Genomic DNA, 16,300 nt, shown 5'->3' on the forward strand with positions numbered 1-16,300 from the left:
GATGTGTGATGATGTCATTCACTCCAATTCAAGATGGCAGCTATTTGAACATCTGAGGCGCAAATGGGCTAATTTGTGGGCTAATTTTGAGAGGAGAGCTGGTCTTGTGGTAGCAAGCATGACTTGTCCCCATAGCTAAGCAGGGTCTGCCCTGGTTGCATCTGAATGGGAGACATGATATGTGAGCACTGCAAGATATTCCCCTCAGGGGATGAAGCCGCTCTGGGAAGAGCAGAAGGTTTCAAGTTTCCTCCCTGGCTTCTCCAGGATAGGGCTGAGAGAGATCCCTGCCTGCAACCTTGGAGAAGCCGCTGCCAGTCTGTGAAGACAATACTGAGCTAGATAGACCAATGGTCTGACTCAGTATATGGCAGTTTCCTTTGTTCCTATGTTGTAGACTGTCTAACCAGTTTAAACCAAATTTGGTACAGTTGAGTGACACACAGGAACACCTCAATAGCATAGTTTGTGGTAATGTCATCCACACCAATTCAAGATGGTGGACACATAAACTTTTGAGGTACAAGTAGGCTAACTTGTGAACCGCTTAATCAATTTGAACCAAAATTGCTGCAGCTTTAGGGATACCTCAATGGCGTAGTTTGTGATGATGTCTTCCACCCCAATTCAAGATGGCGGACACATAAACTTTTGAGGCTCAATTTGTGGACTGTCTAACCAATTTGAACCAAATTGGGTATAGTTGTAGTGAGTGGCACACAGGGACACCTCAATGGTGTAGTTTGTGATGATGTCATCTGCCCCGATCCAAAATGGTGGACACATGAACATTTTAGGCGCAAGAGATCTAAGTTGTGGACCTCGATTTGAACCACATTTAGTCCAGTTGTAGAGAAAGTGAAAGGAAAGTAGGCTGATTAGTTCTAACTGGAACAACTTGTTTCCATTGCAAGAGAATAGCTTTTCATTGCTCAGATGTTCTTTTCAAAGGTGTTTTGAGTGCTTTTACTAAGAAATAATTATAGATAGTAATATTGGTCAGTGGCAGGGAGAGCCCAAATGCCATGATCTTGTAATTCATTTATTAGAACCAACAAGAAGTCTTGAACAGCAAAGTTTTGGGTTCTCCAGGACTTTTAATCAGGATGGATGTTAACTGAAGCAGAGTGGGGACCCTGGGTAGGATGTAATAGCCCAAAACGCTATTGTACTATGCCCAGTTTCCTCACTTCCTTTTAAAAATTTGCTTAATATTAGGCCTGATTCTGAAGTACTTGAAAGCTTGCCCAAGACCATGTCATTTTGGTTGGTTGTAATAAAGTCATAACTAGGTTGTGGCTGTTCAATTTTTTAACAACATTGTCAAAGTTTGCTTAAATCCAGAAATGTTTTCTTTTTGTGTGCTTAGGATAAACATCTTAACTATAAGAACAGTTTGATAATTGAGCCAATTCCCTCAGGGTCTCCCTTGCTGGAAGTCTTCAAGCAGAGGCTGAATTCTGAGAATTCTCTAGCTGTGTGTCCCCTGCATTGAGCAGGACGTTGAACAAAATGGCTTACAAGGCCCGCTCCAACTCCCCTTTCATTATATGCTCAAAGATCTTTGGCAGAAGGAAGGATTAGGTAGACCGCTCCTTAGGAACATAGGAGACTGCCATATACTGAGTCAGACCATTGGTCTATCTAGCTCAGTATTATCTTCACAGACTGGCCAGCGGCTTCTCCAAGGTTGCAGGCTGGAATCTCTCTCAGCCCTATCTTGGAGAAGCCAGGGAGGGAACTTGAAGCCTTCTGCTCTTCCCAGAGCGGCTTCATCCCCTGAGGGGAATATCTTACAGTGCTCACACATCAAGTCTCCCATTCAGATGGGACCAGGGCAAACCCTGCTTAGCTGTGGGGACAAATCATGCTTGCTACCACAAGACCAGCTCTCCTCTCCTCTCCTTACTAAGATGATCTCTCAGTACTATCTCATGGCTAGTGATCTGACAAGAAGGTATCTATTTGCTTGGGCATGGTCTGCAAACCTGTCTCCCTTCTTCTTCTGTACACCTCAGAACAACAAAAAATATTTATATACCGCTTAAGTTTCCAAAGCAGTTTATATAGAGAAATAATAAACAAACAAATAAGATAACTCCCTGTCCCCAAAGGGCTCACAGTCTAAAAAGCAACATAAGACAGACACCAGCAACAGTCACTGGAGGGATGCTGTGCTGGGAATGGATCGGGCCAGTTGCTCATTGACTGAGCAACTCATTGACTGAGTCCCAGAGGGAGTGAGACTGGGAGCATGATTTCTGCTTTCATGCATTGGACCACACAAATGCAAATTTTTAGTGAGGAAGGAAGCTGGCTGCTAGGGGCCATTGGTTTCATTAACAGGAACAGAAAGTGAAGAAAGTTATAAAGGGCTGAATAAGTCAACAGGCAAGAATTTGGTGAGGTTTATTATCGGACAAGGATTGGGAGACTAGTCATTGCTACCAACTGTGCATCTCTCCAGCAAGTGTTTGCTTTTTCTTATGAGTTCCAGCACAATTAGAAAGGAAGCAAGAAGACAGGCTCTGCATACTGTAGGAACAGAGGAGGAAGTAAGGGCTGCTTGGTTCTTAATAACTGAGAAATATTCATTCTCCTTGTTTTTATACAGTAGCGCAGAGGAAGTCTCCTCCAAATCAGATAATGGCTTGGACTTGAGATTCTAGAGTGCCTGTTTTCTGTACATGCCATACCACTGCAGAAGATACCGTCACTAGTCCAAGGCTTGGTTATTCACCAGTAGCTGGTGTTGAAGATGCTTAATTCAGAGCTTCAAGTCATATTTGGTGCTGTCATGTGCTAGGATATTTACATTCCTCTTCTTTCATTTAGCACAAAGTTCAGTAATATATGAACCTCAAACAGGCCAGCTGCAGTGTACCATACTATCCAGGGAACCACTTTGGCACTTGATTAGTATGCTAAATCAACATTAAAAACTTCCTTTCAGCCTCTCTGGAAGGAAGTTGTCCAGCACAGGCCAGCTGTAAAGGAAGTTCATAATCCCTAGGGACAACATGCTGCTGCTCCAAGTAGTCTGCTCACTAGATTTGCAATCCCTAAATCTTATTAGTGGATGTTGTTTCTGCAGCACCCCCGTGTCCTTGCTGTATAGAATCCTGCGTAGAATCCTGTAGTCACTTTCCCATAGCATGGGGGGTGGAAATCCTGGGTGTCCTTCAAATTCCAAAACAATTTATTTATTTATTTAAAATTATATTTCTATTAATATTAATATTTCTATACCGCCCGAAACTTGCATCTCCATACAGTGAGAAAATAAATAAAAACCATGCAGGACAATGTGCAACACAAAGACCTAGAGTAGTTTTTCAAAAAAATTATTTTTAGATGTGTAGTGAAAAGCTAAGGTAATACACAGCAGAGCTGAAATTGTAAAAGAGGATGACTGCCATTTTTTCACCAGTTGTGTTGCCCACTTCTCCTCCTACCCCACTCACTCACCTGCCACAGATAACCTCTTGGAAGTGAACCAGACTCAGAAGAACCTCACAATTCTAGAGAATGAATGGGTAACATTAGAGTGTCTAGTCACCAACCGGAGCAGCCCTGCTTCTCAGCTGTCTGTGGAATGGTACGTGTGGAAACCTGGTCATCCAGAAAAAGAAGCCATCGTCAGGCGGAGCCGCCAGGCCACCCTGTTGTATGGAGAGCTGACAGCACTGAATGATCTGAAAAGCAGACTGCGCTTGGAAAGCCCCTCTCCAGGCCTCTTCTTGCTCACCATGCAGAACATGACCATGCAGGATAGTGGGACCTATGATTGCCGTGTGGAGGAGTGGCTGTTGGATCCTACAAATATGTGGTACAAACGGGCAGAAGACCTCTCTGGGCTAACAACAATTACAGTGAAGCAGCCAGGTAAGGTGTTTATGTACCCGAAGCTTTGGAGCAGCAATAGAGAGAGAAAAGTTCAGTTACTGATCATGAAAATTTACCTCTGAGACATCTTACTTCTCAGTTGCCAGCTTTAATAATATGTGTGCTCATTCTGAGGTATTAATAATATGTGTGCTCATTCTGAGGTGAAGTTGGAAGGCATTAAACTTGTCTGTGGCCATCTCCCCCTCCTAGGATTTCAGCTTTGTTTGTTCCATACCATGCCACATGCAGCTGAGCTGCTTGGATGCAGCTGGTAACTATGGCCAACTCCTCCTTGACACCTCTTTTTAATGCGGAAGGGCAATGCCAAAGTTAGACATCAACACAGAGTTCTTTCACTGAAATGTCAGAATGTTGCTGTTTCCTTTCTCCAGTTCTGAGAAATCTTGAAATTTCTCCAAGTTCATCCTCTTTTTGACCCTAAAGATTGGCTAAGGGCAAAGGAAGCTTGTGGATGTTTTGGAAATGGGTCATGTTTTGCTTTAATGTATTTAAATTGCTTAGGGTAGGCTTGTAAAATTACTTTCTATTTACAAACTGACTTTTTTATTATGATCTTGTCTGCATTTGATGGGAGATAATTGTATGGTTTGAAAGTGTCCTTGGACACTCAGGTTAAGGGCTTGACAGAAAGCAATACAGGGAGAGAATACAGTGCTAACTGATGTGAAGCTCTCAGGTGCAATTGTTAGAATTTGATTTTCCGTGATGGACATTTTAAACTAGATAAAGTGAAGGTGGAAAAGATACCTTATCAGTGGCTTCAAAATGCTTACATTAAGACTGCATGTCTTGCAGACATGGTTTCTGACTTGTTGCAGGAATGAAAGGGTGCAATTTGATCTGTAAAATATCCTTCAGATTGGTGCATCTGTTCTTATGTGCTTCAGACAGATCCTCAGTGCTTCAGCAGGATTTATGCCTATGAAACGTCTATAATATAGTTTGCAAATATCAGCAGACTGGATTTAGCAGGGCTATAATCCCTGTGGACAGGATTTACACTCTGAAAAACAAACCAACGCTCAGGAGAATGTGAAAATCTTATCCCTGCGATCTTTGCTTCCCCCCACCCCCGCGCCCCAACTGTTTAGGCCTAAGAAGAAAGATCTAAATGTCCCTGGGGGAATGATGCCTTCAGGCCATAATAATTGTGAATGCTGCACACATGAGTTCTAAGTTTCTAAATTCAATTTTGGGGCTTGAAAGTTCTCAGATAGCAGCCTCAAGATAGACAAAACAGACTACAGGTGAAACTCAGAAAATTAGAATATCGTGCAAAAGTCCATTAATTTCAGTAATTCAAATTAAAAGGTGAAACTGATATATGAGACAGACGCATTACATGCAAAGCGAGATAAGTCAAGCCTTAATTTGTTATAATTGTGATGATCATGGCTTACAGCTCATGAAAACCCCAAATCCACAATCCCAGAAAATTAGAATATTACATGGAACCAAGAAGACAAGGATTGTAGAATAGAACAATATCAGACCTCTGAAAAGTATAAGCATGCATATGTATTCAGTACTTGGTTTGGGCCCCTTTTGCAGCAATTACTGCCTCAATGCGGCGTGGCATGGATGCTATCAGCCTGTGGCACTGATGAGGTATTATGGAAGACCAGGATGCTTCATTAGCGGCCTTCAGCTCTTCTGCATTGTTTGGTCTCATGTCTCTCATCCTTCTCTTGGCAACGCCCCATAGATTCTCTATGGGGTCAGGTCAGGCGAGTTTGCTGGCCAATCAAGCACAGTACACTGTATGCTTTTCAGAGGGCCGATATTGTTCTATTCTACAATCCTTGTCTTCTTGATTCCATGTAATATTCTAATTTTCTGAGATTGTGGATTTGGGGTTTTCATGAGCTGTACGCCATGATCATCACAATTATAACAAATTAAGGCTTGATTTATCTCGCTTTGCATGTAATGCGTCTGTCTCATATATCAGTTTCACCTTTTAATTTGCATTACTGAAATTAATGGACTTTTGCACGATATTCTAATTTTCCGAGTTTCACCTGTAATCTGAGGTGGAAATCTTACAGCTACTCTTGAGTTGTGAGGGATGGGAAGAAAACCCATTTTCCATTTAAAAAATTCCCTGAGTGTTTTGACTCATGAAGAAAACTTAAAAATAACAAATGTCTTTGTACTTTAGCAGTTCTTAATCATGTTCAATTAGTACTGTGAATTCTTCTCTTTCCCCCAAGAAAACAGCCTTTGGGACTACTGATTAAATTTACCCACCTGGAGGCCAGTGAAAAATTTCCAAGTTGGCTGCATTCTTAACTATGCAGCAAGTGCTTTTGTGAACAGATCATTCAGTGATCCATTTATCATTCAGGGTGAATGGATAAGTATGACCATGAGTTTCCTAAGTATGTTCCTGGCCACCCCTTGTGTATGGAGTAAATAATCCCAGCACACTCTGCTCTATTGTCCTCTATGTAAGTGTATAATCTTGCTGTGCCTTGAACTTTGTGCTGGGAAGGCTCTGGCATGTGAATTTCTAGCCTAGCAAATGCCTTGACTGTACTTCGGGTAACAATTCCTGCGCCATAAAGGTGATGTCAATTCTCATTTCTTCGGCACCATCTATTCCACTTTGTCACTGGTGGACAAGGGAGATCACATAGGAGGTGCTGTGTGGGAAACTACTGATGCCATCTGCCCCTTAATTACGATGCCCTCCATGTGAATGTTACCAGAGGTGTGGAATGGGTAGAGATCAGCCATACTCGTTGTACAATAAACAGCCTTTCGTCAGGTACCTTCCAGTCACACAGTCACACTTGATAGCAGTGGTTCTTGGAGTGCAAAATGGGCTGCCTATCTCGGGAGACACAAGCACCATCTCACCCTTCCCAGTTTGTGTTCTGATTGGACAAAAGACAGGCTTCTAATTAATTATCAGCTTGTTCCAGTCAGGGAAACAAAAGCGGCTGTGTAACCCACCCTTTGTGGTGATTACCCTGTGGATTTCTAAGACTGAGAACTCTTCATAGACCTTTGTTTTCCCTGCAGTCCCTCCTTTGATGGCATAAAAGTATTAAGTGCCTCCAAAAACCTGCACCCTCCCTTCCCCACACACACACTTTTGACTATTGGCACCCATTCTGGGGACAAAAGACTGTCCTTGCAAGCAAACGTTGGTGTCCTTCTAGTCAGACTTTGTTTCCCGCTAGTTTCACAGAGCTGTTTTATGTAGGGAGGCTCACTAGGACAACATTGGAGCAATCCCTGCCTTTGTTGGCTATAATTGTTCCACCTGTAGAAACGTGTGTGGGGAGTGTGTGTGTGTGCACATGAGCATACACTCGCGTTTGTGCGTGCAATGAGAGAGGCTAATCACTCTCTGTCGCTATCTCCACAATCTTCAGATGCATCGTTGCAAGTGGATGCAAACATGGCAAACTTCACAGTGCCAGAGCAGGGGAATTTCCATTTGGATTGCAACATCCTGTCACTCTCTAGCCAGGATTCCCGCTTTGCGGTGACGTGGTTCAGTGTGAAGATGAAAGAGAAAGATGTGCGTGCTGGTCGTAACAAGGATGGAGAAGAGAGAGTGGCCTTGTTGAGAGTAGGCCAGGATGCCGTCTTCAGCCGAGAGGCCAGCCCCTGGGAAGGCAGACTGCGCTTTCAGAGACTCTCGGCCACATTCTATCGACTGACTGTGCTGCAGGCTGGTGCTAGAGACACTGGCAATTACTCATGCCGAGTGGAAGAGTGGCTGCCTGACCCGAGAGGAGTGTGGTACAAGCTGGATGAGGAGGAATCTGGCCCCATAGCCATTTATGTGCAAGACACAGGTACGGTGATGGTGAGCATTTACTTAGAGTGAGGAGTAGGGTGTGTAAAGGATCAATTGTACTACAACATTAGCCAGTTTAGCACCCTCAATATGCTCTAGTGTTGCAGAATAACAACCCAGTGGATAAGTGATGAGACCACAGTAAATACGTATATTAGAACTATCATGACAGTGCCCACTGTTCTACAATTCCCACAACCCTACTCCAGGGCTATGAAAGTTCCAGCTATTGTTGGGCTACAGCTCTGGCTATTAGCCACTGTGACTGGGGATTATAGGAGTGTGGCAGCTCTGCCAAAAGGAAAATTGAAAAGGCCAGAGCTTGGTTGGCTGCTTTCTCATTCCTAGAGGAAGTATATGCCTGTAGACTGCCACCATCCCTTAGCTGCTCTCAAACTCCTCCTGGTAACATCTGGAACATCAATCCATGTATTAAGATTGAACACACAGGCTGGCATACAGGGCAGGGGTGCACCAGCGCAGTGAGAGAGCAGCCTAACAGAACTTTCAACCTAACTGCACAAGTGCAGCAGGGGAGCAACCATTTGTGATGTTCTTCAGGAAGCAACTTGACTAGCAAGCCAAAGGGTGCTGGTTCGAATCCCCGCTGGTAAGTTTCCCAGACAATGGGAAATACTTAAATCAGGCAGCAGCGATATAGGAAGATGCTTAAAGACATTATCTCATATTGCGCAGGAGATGGCAATGGTAAACCCCTCCTGTATTCTACCAAAGACAACCATGGGGCTCTGTGGGCGCCAGGAGTCGAAATTGACTTGATGGCACTTTACCTTTACTCCTTTCCCCAAGAAGTTCTCTGTGCCACCCAAAAATATGTCCCAGGGGCTATGCAACATCCAGGGACATATTTTTGGGTGGCATAGAGGGCTTCTTGGGGAAGGGGGAGGGCATCAAATATTGCTGCTTCCCTGCTGCACCAGAGCAGCTTGCTCACTGCACTGTTGCATCCTTGCTCTTTATATCAGCCAGTATCTTCTGCTAATGTGATGGTTGGCAGTTGGAGAAGTTACCATGAGCAGCCATAGATGGCAGCAACCATGCCACTCTGGCAGATCTGTAAACAAGACTTCCCTGAGATACAGGAAAATTGCATGGTGGTGGCACTGAGATTCAGTCCCTGGAAGTAAATCTTGTCTCCAGCCACCATTACATCCACTACATTTCTAAAGCAGGATAACCAGAAGCCCACAGTAAGGTGATTTTACGATGAGGGTTGCAGGCTCTCAGAACCCTACATGCTCAAGACACAGGCAGCATCTGATGCCAGGCAGCCCCTTGAGGAAAAGCCCCTGTAGCAGAGGTAGGCAGCAGCTGCTGCTGGACTACAACTCCCATCATCCCTGACTATTGGCCATTGTGGCTGGGCATGATGGGAATTGTGGTTCAACAACAGCTCAAGAGCCAGACTTGCCTACCCCTGCCCTGTAATCTTGTTCTCCAAAGGCTCTGACCTCACAGGCACTTGTAGTCATAAATTCCTGGGTATGATCTGTGAAGGGCTTTTCACTTTGTTCTGTAACAGGTTATGAGTAAAAAAGAGTAAATGGAAGAATAAGAAAAGGGCCTGTCTTTATAGAGATTTAGAACTCCACTCTCACTTTGGTACTATTCCCTAGCTGTACACAGGATTGACTCAAGGCATTTTGGTCTCTGAGTCAGAAAACCCAAAATATGATGAGAAAAATAGCATGCAGTATCTTCTGCCTCGCTTCATCTAATGGTATGGAAGACCTTGGGTTGTCACTGCCTGTTTTAGTGGTGGTTGGACTAGTGCGCATGGGAACCACAGTTTGTTATCCTGGGCATTCATCTTTACCTCTCATGCCTTCTTTCAGGCTCCTCTCTACAGTCCGTCATCTGCTCCAACGACTCCCTCTTCTACTTTGTGTTCTTTTATCCCTTCCCTATCTTTGGCATCCTCATCATTACCATCCTGCTGGTGCGATTTAAGAGTAGAAACTCCAGCAAGAATTCAGAAGGCAAGAATGGGGTCCCCTTGCTGTGGATCAAAGAACCACACCTAAACTACTCACCCACCTGTCTGGAGCCTCCTGTTCTCAGCATCCACCCAGGAACTATAGATTAAAAGGGAAGTCCATGCAGATTCTCCCTACAGAGAGAAGAAAGAGAGGTGAAGATGCACCTGGAACCCACAAGAAGAGTGTGTGTGTGTGTGTTTTGTCTCTTCATTTCATCTCTATACTTTTTGGATTCCAGTTTGGCTACACTAGGATGTTCCTGTCATCTCTTGGGAGTGCGAGAGCGAGAACATCCTAGGATGCCTGTGAAGATCCAGCCAATAGCTAAAGCAGGGGTGGGGGGAGGGCGGGGAGGTGAAAAGTCCACGTGTTCACTGTATATAGTGAAATTTCTTACTGTTCCAGCAACCTGCCCATTGGTTCTCATTAATTGCCCTCTGGAGTGTAATTCTGTTGCATTTTTCTTGTATTATACAGAGGAAAATCCCCAGAGTGTATTTGGGTGGAGCTCTCAAGGTGCCAGAGTCTAGGCACATTGTTTTGAGTAAGTTTGTTTTGTCGAATGGCTTGATTTGACCACCTTTTGAGCCTTTGTACTGAAGAGGGCCTAAACAAACTGGCTGCCTGCCTTGCTTGGAGGAAAACAGAACCCGAACTACTCCCTGGCAAGCATCAGGCAGCATCTTCCAGGCCACACAGCCTCTCTGTCAGCCCTGAGTATCCAGAGGCTCCTCTTTCCCGAGGACTGAAAATGCATATAGGGTGGTTTTGTCATTTGTTTAAACTAAATTGCTTATGCCAGTTACAGCCAAGTCAAAGGCTTATGTGTTCCAGTAATGCAGAACTTCCTGCCATGGATGCTCCTTTGCTGCTGCTGCTGCCTCTACAGTTCTGTTTACTAGAAAGGCATCTGTTGCCCTTTGGGCTTTATCAAGCCACAATGCCACTCCGCTGGAGACTGCAGGGACGTGAACCTGAACTCCGGTTTCTAAAGACATTCAAATTGACCAAAGTTAACCATGTAGAAAGTGGAGAGAAGATGGATGCCCCACAAGCAAAACACGAGCCAGAGAAAGTATGACCATGGAAGACCAAGTTTCCATGTCTTGCAAACTTGACATCCGGTTGCACTGAATACGCAATGAACTTGTATCATGCAAGAGAAGCTTTGAATGGTCTCCCTTCCCTCCTGTACATGCGTGTGCCATTTTGTTACTTCAGCTTTATTTCTCCAGGTGCAACACCACTCACCCCGATTCCCCCACAGCCCTGCAAAAGCCACCATAAGTGGACTTAGGAGGAAATGATGGGGCAGAAACTGCTGTTCTTTCTGTGAAAGACATGGTGTTAACAAAATTGGGGCTCAGAACAAGAAGGGCGCCTACTTTCCACCAGAGTAAGCCCGCTACTAATGCCCCATGCTGCATAGGAAATGCTTGTGTTAAATGATGGGCCAGCTCTCCCGTGCTTCTGGTTTGAATCCCAGGGGCAGGGAAACGTGATTCTCAGAAAATGGCCATTTGCTGTCTTCCTAAAAGTCTTCCTGGTAAAGCTGGCCCTTCACTTTTTCCTAAAGTGACTGGTTCTAAAGGAGGACACATGGTGCCAACCACACGTTCTGGCCTGGAGAGGGGCATGGAAAGTGGAATGACAAACATTCTGGCATGGAAAGTAGGCTTGGAGGCGGGGGGTGGGGGTAAGGGAGCAGCTCTTTATGAAAACGGAGAATGTGGTCATGTCCATAGAGTGCTCTGAATGTGTAACACATTGACCCCAATTAATGGTGCTTCAAAATTGGTGGAAGTCCATGCAGAGGTTTTTTGCCATCCATATGCTCTACCAAGAGGAGGAGAGAGATGTGTATGTTCAAGTAACTCACCTATGGGTATTTGCCCAAGCTTTACAGTTGTTTAAAAGCATCCCCTCTCCTCAAAAAAGCAGGACTTTGTAGCAGTCCAATAAAACATCCAGAATGTTTCCCAGACCAAATCTGCCTCTGCAAACTGTTTTTGGATCAACTCCTTTGTGTGTGTAATTTGAACATAGACACACCTCCATACTCCTGCCTGTGCAATGTAAGGCAAGAATCAAAACAGCAGTGGGGATGAAGAACTAAACAAATGAAAGGAGCCCTTAGCTTGTGTCTCTTGTTTTTATAAATGTAAAATGTCCTGTACATATACCACTTCGGGGCTGGAGCTATAATTCAGTTCAGCTCTTTAAAAGGAAATGAGTCAGCAGGATGATTTCCTGTTCCTAAGAATATTGCTCTTTATCTTTGCATTGGAAACCTGTTGTACTGACACAGTAGCATCAATGCTTCTCTTACCAGCACGCCTTCCTAGCTCCTTCTATAAAAAGCTGTCCCACAGTGACCTCCAGTGGCCAATCATTCCTGTCTGTTACTCATGGGGGGAAACCAATTTATCAAAGCCAGTAGACAGAGTGTGAGTGGTATCTTAAGCAGAATTGATGCTTACACAGATTTCCTTGCAAATGCCTAGTCCATTGTGCTGCCAATTTTGTTGCTCACTTTGGGACCATGATTCTTTTTTTAAAGATGGACATTGTGCGTATGAAGCTTTAACAAAGCTTTTTGGACTTTTTCTCTGTAATGAACCCAGAGGAAAAAGAACAAGCTACCTTTGCATGATGCAGAAAAACAGTGTGGATTTTTTTTTTAATGACTTTGTTACCATGTTGCACTAAATGTTTTATACAACACACATGAGAGCTGTTAGTAAACTGTGTTACAATTGTGACTTAATCTCCTCTGTTGATCGCTCTGGAACTCTGCTTTGCTCTCCCTCCTGACACAACCTGCCAGTCAGAGGATGTCTCTCCTTTGGTGGCTGTGATGTCAACTGGTATGTTCAGCTGCAGCTGGCCTTGCTGTTCCAGCATTCTTGCTCCATCCATGCACTTGGCACAGCTGTTGCACCTGGGAGCAATTCCTCTGAAAGCATGAATGAGCAGATGTCGCATACATTGCTAGTACCAGCCTTGGACAAATGCCTGATCACAAGCCCTGCCAAATGGCCCAAGATGAGCCACCTGTTGTAGTACTAAAGGATGGATTTCATTGACGTATGCTTCCCTTGGTGTGCTGAAAGCTAAGGGTATGGCTACACAGCTTTGGCTGGATCTGGATTGGCAAAGGGATTAGAATGATCGTCTCCCCTAACCTAGGCAAAGCAGAATATTGGGGGATGAAGGAGACAACTATATGGCAATGTGCACAACCAATTCCAGTGACGAGAGGGAGGGAGGGATAGATATCCTACTTTATAGGGATATGTATGAACCTATTCAGAGGCCCTTTTACAGGCCTCCAAACAGTTTCAAAGCTGGCGTGGGTAGGACTTTAAGATCACCCACACACACCGCTTTCCCCCTGCTGGCACTCCTTCCTGGTAAAAACCTTCGGGGTGGCAGTGTACCTCCCTGCCGCCTCTTCCCCGTCCTCGGCCAGAAGTGGCCAGAAGTACCGGATGTGTGTGTGCCCGTTGCACTTCCGGAAGTGGCCGGAGGCACCGGCCGCACGTGCACCTGGTACTTCCGGCTGAGGTCGGGGAAGGGGGCAGCAGGGAGGTACATTGCCGCCCCAAAGGTTTTTACCGGGAAGGAACACTGGCAGGAGGAGTGAGTGCACCCTCCCCCACCCTTAAAGTAGTACCCCCGCCGGCTTCAAACCACAAATCCGCAGTTCCGTGCACAACATCCCTACTACTTTATAGCCCTTTCCAAGCTCTGAGTCTGCTCAAAAACCTTTGCCTTTACAGGACTCCCTAAAAGCCTTAATTTAAGTTTCTTGCTGTGGGTTTGACCCTGGCTGTTGTTGCTATCCTACAGAACACTCTTAAGACAGACCAGGTAAATTTGAATGATTAGAAGTTTTACTAACATTATAAGGATATTTTACAGTAAAAATAGTTGGCTAGTTAACAATTAACATAAAACTAAAATACCAATACAAATAAAACCCAGAACACTTGCCAACATATTGCACAGCATTGTAAGCACATAGGCATTGTAAGCATTGTGGGAACTACTGCGTAGTGCGTACTCGTAAAATTGCATTTGACACAGTTAGGCAAAGGCGCACGACATTGTGCAGAGTTGCATGTTGGACAGCCATTATGTCCAGTGGCTGTACATTGCATAACTCCATTCACATAATTTCATGCAATTGCACAAAAGCACTCTTGCTAACTGCAGCAAACAGCAGTTCCCATAGTGCTCACAATGTCCACAGATGCAAGATGCAATGTGTCATCCACTATGTATAAAACTACAGGTCACAGTCAAATAAATATGATTAAATAAATGAAATACACAAATTATGTAGTCATAGGCCATTACAATTAAAATTGTAGTTAATAAAATGGCTTGTAACACAAAATATCCAGTTAAAATAAATCGTTTCACATATTAAAATATCCACCTTAAAAATTAACTATTTAAATTTTTAATAACCTCCCCCTAATTTTCTGGCAGTTACAGCAAATAAAGCAACTGCTGTATTTAAGTAATACAAGGCTGGCTATCACCCAACAACTCTACTACTATATCCTGAGGCAATTTATCTGAGTATTCCTAAGGAGATGCTATAGAATTTTTGTGTGTTCTACATACTGCTGATAAAATGGCAATTAATGAACAAGATCTTCCACCCGATTACAGATTTTCATTTTAACCATGAGATACCACAGTATCTCGAGGTAAGGATAGCACATTACCTGATATCTGAGTTCAGTTAAAGTCTGTTGGATCTAAGAATGTGTCAGAAAGGAAGTAAAATGCTTGGGAGTGGTAGTTCTTACATTTGGGATACAAAATTGAGAACAGAATCAATTACACCTTCACTGGCCTCTTAATCAAAGGCCCAGTTCCTTCAAGTAAGGCTATGACAGTTATTCAGAAATTAGGTTCAGAAATAGGTTATATTCTCCCAGCTGTGACTGGCATCATTGTGCCCAGCCCTTAGTTATTCAAGCCAACATGATTTGGTAAGGCTGGCATAATCTCTTTCATTCAGTCTTTGCCAGTAGCAGAAATAGAGCAAGTGAGTTCTGGTGGCAAGAGATGGCAATCCCAATTTTGACCTAAGAACTTGCTCAAAATTGTTTTGAAGGATCTCTAGAGCCCCCCCCCCCCCCCCGCCCATAAAGCATTTCGGCAGTAACTTTTGGTGGTACTGTAAAAGGAAAAACTATATGGTAAACATAAGAACAGCCCTACTGGATCAGGTCCAAGGCCCATCTAGTCCAGCATCCTGTTTCACACAGTAGGCCAGCAGAAGCTTACAGGCAGGAGCTGAGGGCATGCCCTGCAACTGGTATTCAGAGGAATCCTGCCTCTGAGGCTGGAGGTGGCCTATAGCTCTCAGACTAATAGCTGTTGATAGACTTTCCTCCATGAAGTTATCCAAACCCCAACATCCAGGTTGTTGGCTGTCACCACATCTTGTGGCAGAGAATTCCACAAGTTGATGATGCATTGTGCGAAAAAGTACTTCCATTTGTTGGTCCTAAATTTCCTGACAATCAATTTCATGGGATGATCCCTGGTTCTAGTGTTATGTGAGAGGGAGAAAAACCTCCCTCTGTCCACTTTCTCCACACCATGCATGGTTTTATAGACCTCTACCATGTCCCCCAGCAGTTGTCTCTTTTTCTAAACTAGAAAGCCCCAGGTGTTGTAGCCTTGCCTCATAAGGAAGGTGCTCTAGGCCCCTGATCATCGTGGTTGCCCTCTTCTGCACCTTTTCCAGTTCTACAATGTCCTCCTTTAGATGTAGTGACCAGAATTGTATGTAGTACTCCAAGTATGCAGCACTATAGTTTTGTATAAGGGCATTAGAATATTAGTAGTTTTGTTTTCAATCCCCTTCCTAATGATCCCTAGCATGGAATTGGCCTTTTTCATTACTGCTGCACATTGAGTTGACACTTTCAACGAGCTGTCCCCCATGACCCCAAGATCCCTCTCCTGGTCAGTTACCGACAGCTCAGATCCCATCACTGTATACGTGAAGTTGGGGTTTTTTGGCCCAGTGCATCACTTTACACTTGCCAACACTGAACCACACTTGCTATTTTGTCACCCACTCCCCCAGTTTAGAGAGATCCTCTTGGAGCTCCTCATAATCTCTTTTGGATTTCACTACCCTAAATAGTTTGATGTCATCTGCAATTGTGGCCACCTCATTGCATACCCCAACTTCTAGATCATTTATGGTCTCTGGGGGACTCTACTTCTTACTTCCCTCCATTGTGAAAACTCTCCATTTATAACTGCCCTTTGTTTCCTTTCCTTCAACCAGTACTGCAAGGGTAAATAAAGCCACCTTTTAGTTATAAGATCTGAAATGTTGGCCAGCAATAAGAATGAATTTAAGCCAAAGAAATACAATTCTTCTCTATAAATAAGAACCCATAAAAAGAAACAAAAGGACACAAGATCCCAAAGATATCTCAGACTAGCTACTGATAAAGCAAAATAAATGATTATACAGAAGCAAAGATCACAAAGAATATTAAAACCACTTAAAACTGGTTAATATGGTAGTAATATT

General features: G+C 44.0%; 1 protein-coding gene across 7 annotated transcripts in view; it reads left to right on the top strand.

The window, feature by feature from the left end:
• IGSF3 (immunoglobulin superfamily member 3) overlaps window positions 1–12,485 on the top strand; it is a 185,355-nt gene extending 172,870 nt beyond the window's left edge. For all 7 annotated transcript variants that reach the window (XM_053309402.1, XM_053309408.1, XM_053309403.1 and 4 more), the window contains 3 exons: window positions 3,478–3,885; window positions 7,293–7,721; window positions 9,580–12,485. In XM_053309402.1, coding sequence (XP_053165377.1) covers window positions 3,478–3,885; window positions 7,293–7,721; window positions 9,580–9,830 — 1,088 coding nt within the window. In that variant the 3' untranslated portion in view covers window positions 9,831–12,485. The remainder of the gene's footprint in view (window positions 1–3,477; window positions 3,886–7,292; window positions 7,722–9,579) is intronic.
• Window positions 12,486–16,300: the final 3,815 nt, after the last annotated feature.

This window comes from Hemicordylus capensis, chromosome 3 (genome assembly GCF_027244095.1).
Source record: "Hemicordylus capensis ecotype Gifberg chromosome 3, rHemCap1.1.pri, whole genome shotgun sequence".
NCBI classification, from domain to species: Eukaryota; Metazoa; Chordata; class Lepidosauria; order Squamata; family Cordylidae; genus Hemicordylus; species Hemicordylus capensis.